This window comes from Puntigrus tetrazona, chromosome 19 (genome assembly GCF_018831695.1).
Source record: "Puntigrus tetrazona isolate hp1 chromosome 19, ASM1883169v1, whole genome shotgun sequence".
Taxonomy (NCBI): Eukaryota; Metazoa; Chordata; class Actinopteri; order Cypriniformes; family Cyprinidae; genus Puntigrus; species Puntigrus tetrazona.
Genome location: NC_056717.1, coordinates 12,726,438 through 12,738,102, shown reverse-complemented (window position 1 = coordinate 12,738,102; position 11,665 = coordinate 12,726,438). Strand labels below are relative to the sequence as shown.

At 37.5% G+C, this 11,665-nt stretch overlaps 2 protein-coding genes across 3 annotated transcripts; one reads left to right on the top strand and one right to left on the bottom strand.

Annotated features, from left to right (window-relative positions):
- Positions 1–1,585: 1,585 nt before the first annotated feature.
- On the bottom strand, positions 1,586–9,637 carry crtc2 (CREB regulated transcription coactivator 2). 2 transcript variants are annotated; one of them, XM_043218397.1, is made up of 14 exons: positions 9,295–9,637; positions 7,964–8,065; positions 7,691–7,783; positions 7,032–7,093; positions 6,882–6,950; positions 6,655–6,755; positions 6,504–6,574; positions 6,376–6,419; positions 6,092–6,294; positions 4,905–5,356; positions 3,799–4,500; positions 3,666–3,722; positions 3,401–3,545; positions 1,586–2,524 (listed from the first exon to the last, which is right to left on the bottom strand). In XM_043218397.1, exons 1-14 carry the CDS (start codon positions 9,472–9,474, stop codon positions 2,421–2,423), a joined length of 2,385 nt encoding a protein of 794 aa, XP_043074332.1. In that variant the 5' UTR covers positions 9,475–9,637; the 3' UTR covers positions 1,586–2,420. The 2 variants fall into 2 exon arrangements, with proteins under 2 accessions (XP_043074332.1, XP_043074333.1); XM_043218398.1 differs by having other exon boundaries at positions 6,092–6,291.
- Positions 9,638–10,288: 651 nt separating this feature from the next.
- chrac1 (chromatin accessibility complex subunit 1) lies at positions 10,289–11,591 on the top strand. The gene is made up of 3 exons (XM_043217500.1): positions 10,289–10,496; positions 10,743–10,869; positions 10,957–11,591. The coding sequence occupies exons 1-3, from the start codon at positions 10,344–10,346 to the stop codon at positions 11,031–11,033; spliced, it is 357 nt and encodes a 118-aa protein (XP_043073435.1). The 5' UTR covers positions 10,289–10,343; the 3' UTR covers positions 11,034–11,591.
- The last annotated feature ends 74 nt before the right edge of the window (positions 11,592–11,665 follow it).

Genomic DNA, 11,665 nt, shown 5'->3' with positions numbered 1-11,665 from the left:
GTGCTCTATGGCTGCCCAGTTAACCATGGATACAGGCACAGGGATAATCCACCCTAACACTTAGGAACTCATTCACTGCTCTCTCCATGCCTTTTATTTGCTGTTAACTCTATTATGCACAGGGGAGGACGAAAGAGTCACAGAGGGAAGGAATCGTAAGTCACATGCATGTTTCCATAGACCGATCAACAGTGTAGTCCTGAGCAAGGCATGTAGTGGAGATCAAAATAGAGAACATTCTAGAAATACTTTGTTACCATTTGTTTCCGAAATATTGCCAGTCATCAGGATCCGAAGGAATATTAGCTGTGCGTATACCACTATTCCATCCAATGCATTTCAACAAAAATATTATGTGGAAAGAAATTGAAGAACAGTGACCACTAAAGTTAAAACAAGCATTTTGAAGGGTTACAGCTGTCTGAATTAGTAGGACGTTTAGAGGTGCTTGCTTTGAATGACTTCAGCACACCTACGGCTGCAGGACATCACTAGGACATTAGTTTCCATAGTTTGGTAACTGTATTAAGATTCTAAGCCATACCTTTGCAGAGATTTTCAGTCGGTTTTAGACTGGGCCGGCCATTTCATTAATTCAGTGTTCCTAGCTTCAAACTGTTTTGTAGTGTGAAGGGGACGCTGGCAGGAAATGTTGAGGAGATGAGAAGGGCATTGAATCTAAAATAAGGTTGGCTAGATTTTGAAGTCTTTACCCAGCTTAGTGCTACATCTCGCATTTGTTTTTTTTATATATAAATAATTAAAATGTAATAAACAGAATACAATTTAATGTATAGAGAAATTACGAGTATAGTAAAATGGCCAATCTTACCTTCATCTTAGTTGATACCATTTGTTGGGATGTTTTGAAAGACAGCAAGAACAGGCACTCAAGCGTTCAACTCTACAAATATAATATCCAGTGGTGAAGTGTGCCTTAATAAACTTTTTTTTAAAAAAACTATACTTGGGAAAAGATTAAACCTCTGCATTTCATTCACATACCAAAAACACGATTCTCACCTTCACACCCATTGGATATAGCGTGCATTAATTTAAGCGGTCATTAAAATGAATACGGGCTTGGAGAAATTCTGTAATATATATTAGGGGTGAAAATGTACAAACTGTTGTGGATGTTCCTAGGACCCTGTATGAACTCTTGTGCCTTTGGGTGGAATCACTTAACCTCAGTTTGTTCCAGAGAGAAGGCTGATATCCTAAATCATTACTTTCTTACCAATTATTAAATAGGCATAATTGTAAACAAAGACATAATAAATATTGCGGCCTTTATTTTAACACTCCGGACACTCATGTACATACTATGTACTTATTATTGAAATTACAATAACTAGGTACTCACCCTGAACCTAACATACCCCATGCAGTTACCTTTTTTAAAACCGGACACTTTCTTAGATATAAGTGCTTAAAAGTGTATCTAAGTTTACATACTGTTAAAAAAAAGAAAGAAAGAAAAAAAGAAAAAAGTGCAACCAATATGGCTTCACTGTGAGGCTGAACCTGGTGTAAACTAAACACTATATATAGTAACAATATTTGGAAAAAGCACACTTAGAGATATTAGTCCACTTTTTAATTGCAATACTTGTGGAATTTACAGATGGTGTTTTAGGAATTCTGTCAGAAATGTAAATGTATTTCAATATTCATACTGTGAAAATATCTGAGTTCACATTGAGGACAAATACTGAAAAACAACATGACCTCTACCAGAGAGTGATAAAGCAAAATCGATATGAAAATATAATAAAACTGCATTATGAATAACTATGAATGATGAAACGCCATCAAAACGATGATGAGGAAATTCAAAGGCAGGTGTCAACAATCGGTTACAAGAAGTCATAAAAATGACCCCAGTCGCACTATAACAAAATACTATAACATGCAAACAAATAGATATGAAATCTATACGTCTATACATAACTAATTATACTTAATTAGTTTCTAAGTGTTAAAGAGTAAAAGGTTAATAATGCTTTACCATCAAGACATTTTGATGAATTAAAGAAGATCATTTAGGCCTTATCTTAGCCAAATTTGATATATTTTTATATTATACCAGTTATTCTATGCTACGAAATGTGAAAATACACATTTTCTAAACCACTCAGACGTCACCTCATGTAGCTATACGTAAACAATCTATTTATAATAAAATATGACCAAAAATGCATATTAAGGCACATAGACCTGCTATTTAGGACCTCTGTGTGCAAAACTACTTATTAAAACACAATTTCCTGTTTGTTCCCTTAAAGAACCTTTTAGCCAATTAATAGTTTACCTTCTATTTGACTCTAAAACTATATTTCAATTCCACTGGCATTTTTTGAAAAATGTACGTGTCATAAGAACACGCATGTACATTTTGGTTGACTTTTATGATACATTCATGGCCAACCCAAGTTACTGTCCAGACCGAATGTTTCTAGGTCAAACTCCAAAACAGAGTCCGGCAGACTGGATATGTCCTGGTCCAGCCAGGATGACGGATCTGAAAAGGTGGAGAAACAAGGTGAGAAGTTTCAGTGACTGATAGGAGAATCTAAAAAGACATATCAAACGTACAGGCTAAACACGCTACAGCTATATAAAGCCTACTGTATCATATTTAAAGGAACACTACACTTTTTTTTTGGAGAAAGGTTCATTCTCCAACTCCCCCAAAGTTAATAAGTTGAGTTTTACCGCTTTTACCGTCTGGTGATAGCACTTTTAGCATAGCTTAGCATAGATCATTGAATCCAATTAGAACAGTAGCATCACGTCAAAAATGACCAAAGAGTTTCAATATTTTTCCTATTTAAACCTTGACTCTTCTATTCTAGTTCTAGTTATATTGTCTGCTAAGACCGGCCGAAAATAAAAAGTTGTGATTTTCTAGGCTAATATAATTAGCACTATACTCATTCCAGTGTAGAAATCAAGGAAGTCTGCTGCCGTACCATGGCCACTGGCACATGGCAGCAAACTACCTTGATTATTACTCTATATAATAAATGGCACGGTACACACACATATATTATGTAAACAAAAATTATTTTGGATGTGATTAATCGTGATTACTCGGTTGATAGCACTAATATATACACTACCAGTCAAAAGTTGTTGTTTTTTTTCTCATGTTCATCAAGGCGGCATTTACTTAATAAAAAATTCTGGAAAAAAGTAATATTGTAATACTGCATTGTGAAATATTTATAATACTATTTTGATATACTTTAAATTTGAATTTGAATTTTAAAATTCCACCAGTCATTACCCCAGTCTAAAGTGTGTGTGTGTGTGTGTGTGTGTGTGTGTGTGTGTGTGTGTGTGTGTGTAAGTAACCTTTTCTTGCCAGGCATTACATGTTTAAAACGGATCTTACCAGATAAGTTGACGTTGAACATATTTTGTGTCTCTCCTGCACTGTAGCTCTGATTCTGTGCTAGCTGTTCCTTGCTTTCTGCAGCTTCACAGTTCAGATCTGACACTCTACTGCCACCTAGAGGTTCCTTCTGAAGCACCCCGAGCTGCACAAAAAATACATATCTTCAGTCAATGATAAATGCACAGCATGTCTGCACGGCATCAGACCATATGGCCAGGACGTGTGAAATCTAAATCGATGACTCGTGAAACAAACAAAGTACCTGCTGAGAAAGGGCCTTCGCCTGACTAGGTGTTAGATGCAAGCCAACATAAGATTCCTGTAAAAAAAAAAAGTGTTTATTATCATAGTTATAATAATTATGCCTGGCATACTCCAACGCAAACAGGACTCACCTTGTTCAGTTCAAAACTTTTATCCTGTAAACCCGGATTTGCTTCAGTTACTTCACTTTCATTATAATGAGGGACTTTTGATCCCTTTCCTGGAGTCTCCTGGATAGCAACCTTAGATAGTAGCTTTGGTTCTTCTGGCATCTGCATACAGTGTCTACGTTTCATTTGTGCATGCTGCAAGCCATGCGGGCCGGTTACATGATTCCTGTTCTTCTCCTGACCTGGAGAGGAGAAAGTTAGCTGTTGTTTTTGGTACTGGCCCTCTTGGCATGGCATCTGCCACTGGCCCGGACACTGGTACTGCTCCTGGGGTATCTGATGAGACTGGAACTGTGTGTACATTTGATGCTCTTGCTGCTGCTGCTGCTGCTGGGAAAGCGCTTGCAGTGAGATGTGCGGTTGGTGAGTCTGGGAATGATAAAGTAACTGTTGATGATATCTAGCGTGTGGTTGCGAATGATGCTGAAGGGGCCGACTGTGTTTGTGAGTGTGGTGGTGTTGTGTCTGACTGTGTGTCTGCTGATGGGGCTCATCTTGACTCCACTGTTCCATCTCTGGGATTGACTGATGCTGTGCCTCTGGCTGGAAATACTGACGCATTGGCTGATGGGACAGCGGAGGAGCGGATCTGAGGTGTTGAGTGCAGGGATACGCTGGTGGCTTCGTCTCCTTCGGAACTTTGTTGGGGTTGAGGAGAGCACCCTGTGTGAAATATTCAATGCACATTAGAAACTGAATAATAATAATAATAATAAGGCAGTTATTAAGTAAAACTTTTTTAAAAACTGATTTTTTTTTTCACAAAAATGCCTTAGTAAAAAGAAAATAGTAGTTAAAAAATACATTAAAAATGTATTTTATATATATATATATATATATATATATATATATATATATATATATATATATATATATACACACACACATACACATACACATACACATACACACTCAATTACATTTTAACTAAAATATTTTATGGCCTTAATTAATAAGTGAATTTAAGAAATTACACTTCTTTAAAATTTTTTTTTTTTTTGAATGTTTTTTTAGGTAACCTACAGAAACCCTGTGAGCAAAGATAATCAACAATGCTCATATCTTGCCTGGGGTACGGAGGACATGGTTGGAGACAATGTGGGTGAAAACTGCTTGGGATGCTGCCAGCGGGACTCTCCGACGCTGGGCACAATGAGTGGGCTGAGCTGGGCTCTCTTGCGCGACGTGGCGGCATGAGCGTGGCCTGTAACACGTGGAGAACCAGAGAGAGAAGAAGAGGAGCAGGAGCGAGAGCCTCCGATCCCGCTGCTGTGACTGCAGCGGCTGGCGGATGACTGGACGGACTGGTTACTCAGGGAAGAGCTACTGAGAGAGGACTGTAGGGACTGGTTGCTGAGTGATGACTGCAGCGAAGAGTTGCTAAGTGACAGACGCAAAGACGTGGAGCTGAGAGAGCTGGGCAGGGAGTGGCTGCTCAGACAGCTCTGGATGTTGGGATTGCTGAGGGAGGACTGGAGCAATGGATTACTTAAAGATGCCTGAAGAGACGAGGACAGACCTAAAAGACAAAATTGTGAAAGTTATTCTCATTACATGGGTTTTATTGTCTTTCAGCATGCTAAAACCAAGTTTATTTTCAAGTTTAAATTAGATTTTAAATGCCATATTTTCAATGTGGTCTTAGACATTTGTAGTACATTGTAATTTTTTTTTCTTCTGTTTTAGTTAATTTAGTAATTTTAGTACTTTATATTTGTTTCAGTCAGTTGACAAGCAACATTTCTTATTTTCATTTCATTTTCAAGCTTTTAATGTAATAATTATACTTTAATGTGTTTTATTTCTGCTTAATTTCAAATTTACAAAAATGTTTTGGTTTAACAAAACAGTGGTCTAGGGACCGCAAGACGGTCGACAGTTTTTAAAAAAGATTATAAAATTAATATATTCATGACTGTCAAAGCTAGTTTCCATCAAAGTGAAAAACATAAGTGTATTTTATTATTTTACACCTGTTCATTTTAAACTACAATGTTATTTTACTTGCAAATTATAAAAGCTTTTCTACAACAAGCTTACTGATTTTTTCTGTGGATATTTGTTGGCCTTTTATACAAAAAAAGAGCTTATTTACAGTACAAATTAATCTTCATACGTGAAAATACACAGCTGCTTTTGTATTTTATGTAAGTTCACTTGAAAAGTGATGATCCTGTTTAGGGGCCCTAGGAATCAAAAGGTGAAAACCCTCTGCATTAATGTAATTCAAACACTGCCTAACCCTAAAATGTACCTGGCAGGTTAAAGTCAGCCATTATTTCGGGGTGCGTGGACGTGTTGCCCAATTGCTCCGCACCGCTGTGGGCCTCAGAATCCTGACCTACAGGAAGAGGAGAAGGCAGGTGGAGGCTGGAGAGGTCTGGAAGAGAGCCGCTCGTACTGAGGGCCGACGGGACAGGGAGCGACGATACCTGCTGATCGGGAAATGAGAAGCTGCTGGAGAGAGAGAGCAAACAAACACTGTGTTTAAAAACAAAACTGAAATATCTTAATGACTAGGATTAAAAAGAAACTTACTGAACAACAGGCGTTTCGCATCCTGACGGTCCCATTGAGGATAACTGCGAAATAAGATACGAGGCTTGCATTTTGAAAGCGTTCAACAACGATTCATGAGTGTGATATGAACGAGGCAGAATAAATACCTTCTTTAGTTTGGGAGATTGCGTCTCCTCTTGAATATTTTCTTCAATGAGCGGTGCAGGATGTGCGAACCCTTAAAGAATCAGTGTCATTTAAAACAAAATACCAACTATTCCTATTCAATTAAAAGCAACATTCAACAGCTGAACTTACCATGGTGTCTGGGAGGATTGTGCAGGGTCTGGACAGATTTCGGGTGGCTATGCAGCTGGGTGTTTCTCACACTGGTGTGGAGGGCTGAGTCGGAGTTGGTTCTGTGAGGATGAGTGAAAAGAGGGTAATGCGGGAATCTGTCTCAACAGGTTCGGCACAAGTACGGTCACTGTACATAGAGCTGCACTATACAACGAGCAGCGTGAACGCTCGTGGGCTTGGTTTACCTGTTAAGAGCGGTCAGAGGAAGACGGACCATCTGGCTCTTCTCAGTGGCAGAACAACTGGACCAGTTCCTGCTTGGACACAAGTAACACTTCTCTGAAGTACTGGCACGAACATCTGAGTTACATCCGATGGGGACTTTAAAACCTTACCGTCTCCAGGTGTGACCTCGAGGAGGAGAGAGGTGCGTGGACAGATAGGGAGCGCTGTCAAACTGACATTAAGTTAAGGATTATTTTGGTTCCAATCTACAACTTTTCATGAATTCTACAACTGTTCAAGATTACGGATTAAGGTTTTTTTTTTTTTAGATTATTAATGATTATTAGGGTTCAAACATTTAGGGTTAGTAAGAATGTTTTTTTTTTTACATTACTCTAATGTTCACCGAGTTTTTTTTTTTTTTAAACACAGAACCATAATATTGTGAAACATTATTACAATTGTTACAAATTACTTTTTTTTTCTTTTAATATCTTTTGAAATGTACTTTATTCCTCTTATGGAAAGCTGAATTTTCAGCAGTCGTATCTGTCAATACATTTTCTGATGCGTTGATTTGGTGTTCAAGAAAATTGTCTTATTATTACTGTAAGATTTTTAGGACCTTTTTAATGAAAAGAACTGGATTTATTTAAAATATAAATGTTTTGTAATATTCTAAATGGTTATACAGACGAGTTTAATGTGTCCTTGCTGAACAAAAGGACTCATTTTTAAAAAACTAAATCAAACTATTCATACTAATCGGTCTTGATCATACTTAATACTGTACAAATATTTCCAAAAACATTGTTTATAGTGGGGATACGTGTCTTCTGTGCAGCCTGCCGAGAGGACTGGGCTGGACATCTCTGTACTCTTCATCTGCTTCTAGGAGCTGCTGGGTGAGATAACTTGGGTACTGTAGAATATATAAGAAAAAAAAAAAACAGACGAAAAGCAAATCAAGTGAAACTCATTCAAACAAAAGCATCTGACATTCAATAAATCCTGAATTTGTTTTTCTGCTCGTTTCTTTTTTCCTTTTTTTAAAAAAAAAAACAACAAGCTAATAATACTGGAAAACAATCAAAATACACACCTGGGTCTCGGTGGAGCATCTTGAGATCTGATTTACATTTGGCAGCGATCCTCCATAGTACGGGACCGAGTCTCTGGTTTGCCGAATTCTCTCGGCCTGAACCTGAAGAGGGAACAGGAGGCCAATAATAGTAACAACAAAAGCCATCCAACGCTGAGTTAAACACAAATCTCATCTCACTCTCTCCCAGACTGCCTTGCCCTCAGGGAAACCAGTGCCTGTTGCATCATAATTTAAAACAGACATTGTACCTGGGATTCACAGATCCCTCAGTCTACAACACTAACGTCAAATAGACCCTAGATGAGTGACTGGCAAAGCTATTTATGTGCATTGACATAGTCCATGTGGACCTGCTGAATCACAAGTCCATACACAGATGGTAAAATACTTCCTAAGTCCTATTTAAGTCCTATTTAGTCCCAGCACACTTATCATGACCTTCTGATTTTAAAGGGTCTAAAACATATCTAAAAGTTCACACTGCATTAATTTCATGCGAACAGCTGTTGATGTCGAGTTACACAGCCAATTCAGACGTCTGTGTGTGTAAGCTCCATAAAACGCTATAATTAAGTTACAACTACCACATTTAGTGCATACAATATTTCAAGGGGTTATCGTTATGCATTATGAAGATTGCTGTCTGATAAAAGCCGTGATAAATGGTTAAACGGAGCCCTGTTTTTAATAAGTAACTGATTGATTTACATTATGCAATTGCAGAGATTGCCGTAAGATTAGATCAAACCAAGTGAAAGAACAAAGACATTTGCATATATTTATGGATTATTATTTCTTCTTTGCCACAGTTACCTGATGTAAGTGTTACTTTTCTTAAAAATCTGTTAAAAATCTGACCAGGAACAAGATATAAATGTGTTATTCCTATATATATATATATATATATATATATATATATATATATATATATATATATATATATATATATATATATATATATATATATATATAGCACATTTTTTCTTGATATTAATATAAAAAAGGCTTGCACGTGTTACTATCTATGGTCATTATATACCGATATAATATAATATATACCAATAGAGCCGTTCCCAAAACATAACTATAACTGTTTAAGTGTTACTAACAGTTTTTAAACTTTCTTATTGGTTTTTAGTTTGTGAAATCGAACTTCCCTGTAGCTAAAGCTGTCCCGCTGTCAGGAATCAATACAGCAGACACTAAGAAGGCAATTACTATTTGGAAGTTTAAGCACTTCCTTCCGCCGCAAACACATTGTAACGGAATCAAATATATGACAACTGTGTAAAATGAGCCCGACGCGTCTTGAATTGAGTTAGACTCACCCTGATGGAAGTAATGTCCATCATAACCTCTCGGAAAGCGGCTGTGTCTTCAGCCTGTCGCTGGTTGTGCAGGGCGATTTTCTCGCTGAATTTCCGCGGATTGCAGCTTCCAGGCGCCGGTCCTGCTCCGGGCCCCTGTCCGTGCCCTATTTCCCCAAGGCCCGCGCCCGACAAATGCATTATTCCGTCAAATAAGAGAAAGTAAGCTGGCTGACACGGCCAGAGTTCGATAAGTGACCCAAGAAAGCAAGACTTTTGACAACGGTGAGCAGTGCATTGTGGGTACTGCAGTCCTGAAGGCTGTAGTAAACATCGTTGCCAAGCTCATTCGTTATCTGTAAAGCGCACACGCCCAACTACTGTCGAGAAGGAAAAAAACAACTCTGGTATTTTGGGAAACGTAGTTTACGACAATTGAACAACTACAGCGCGGAGCGTTTGCGTTTTTTGTCGCATTGAAAATAAGTAAATAAACTTAAAAATAAAATTATATGGAAATAATTTCATACAGTTGCAATAATTTTAAAAAGTGTATACATTAAAGAATAAATCAAACTTTTTATTACGTTGTGTTAAATTAACATGTTAAAACATGAACAATTTAAATTATATTTATTGTTTAAAATTCCTCACTGTGTATAAAACATTAAAATGCAATTAGATCATTTAATATTTAGTTACTTTAATTTATGCTCTGCAGTACAGTCAAAATGTTCAAACATTTTTTTAGACACTGGGAGTCAAAAAGGTTGAAAGCCACTGTTTTTGGTCATGTTTTCATCACATCATTTTTAGTTTTTCAGAAATCTGTTCACTAACAAAATAGGTGAATGAAACAATCACACACGCACACAAACACACCCACATTAGTTATTCACGAGTTCAAACTGATTTTATGAAATACCGATGAAAAATATTACTTTTGATGGAAGGACTACAGAAGATTTGTCATAAAAACTACAATTCCCATGTGACCGTAGTCCGGTGACGACTCTTTGAAAGTCTGTAGATTTACTTCCGTTACGCGGCTGGTGCTAACAGAATAGAACATGTCTGAAAAAAACATGGAGGAAAAAGTTGAGAATGCTACAAACACTAAAAATATATCTCTGCCCATGTCGAGGGTGCGATTAATCATGAAAAGTTCTCCCGATGTGTCCTGTATTAACCAGGACGCTCTTTTCTTGACAACAAAAGCAACGGTAATTTGATGTGTCATTAAGCAATGGTCATTTGCTAGGTTATCTGCATTATTTAGTTACTTCAGTGGAAAAAAGTGTTTTGGTTTGGAAATCTGTGATATCAGTTGGCTTTTAGACCATATCCCCGTAGTTCTAACAGCTCTATTTATATTTCAGGAAAAAAGTACAAAGGAAAGACTCCGACAGTGCGTTTATCACTGACTCGCGTTTTTATTAATGTGTGACATTTTCATAATTTCCTCATAGGAGCTTTTTGTCCAGCACTTGGCTCTGTCCTCATATAAAAATGGTTCGGGTCAAGAGACAAACACGCTGTCGTACAGGGACCTGGCCAACACAGCAGAGGAGACGGAAACGTTTCAGTTTTTAACCGGTGAGTCCCGGCCGTTTGCGACGCTGATGAACGCAAGTCAAACTAAATCAGCTGGTGTGTAAACAGTTTTGTCTCTGCTATTTTTAGATATCCTTCCTAAGAAAATCTTGGCCAGGGACTATCTGAAGTCGCTGGAAGACATGGAAAAAGACGATGATGTCTGAGGAAATCACTGTGAACTGATCCTGACCACTTCCTCGCTAAAACTGTGGATTAAACTCGCAGGACATTGTCTCACAAATCAGGACATTTCACCCAAAGAGTTGTACTAATACACCTCTGTTGTTTTAGAGAGGTAATGTACATGTTTTACTTAATGTAGTCTGTGTGTTTTAGGACCCACTTACACTATGCGTTGTGTTAAAATGTCAAAATAGCCGCTACACTGAATTCTCAACTGAACCACTGTGAGACCAGGTTATATGGTGTTTTATTACTGCTTGATTGAATCTGTATGTTTAGGGAAGATCCATACATCTGTGCAGTCCATTCCATTCAATGTGAAATCAGACCTTGCTCACGTCTTCAAATTGAAAATGCTTTTCTCAGGGTTTAAAATGTATGTTTCGTGGCCACGCTTTAACATTTTAACCACTGAGGATAAAAATGCCTTTAATTCATACTTGACTCTGGGCTGTAGCTGAAGATTTATATAGCGTACTGTATCGTTTTTAAATGCTTGAACAGTCTTAATTTTGTATTTGAATAAATACTTTTGCTGACGGTGTTCTCTAAAATCTTGTTTTTAATACGGCAGTCTATGATGCGCAAAACATTTGAAAGTGAACCGTTTTAT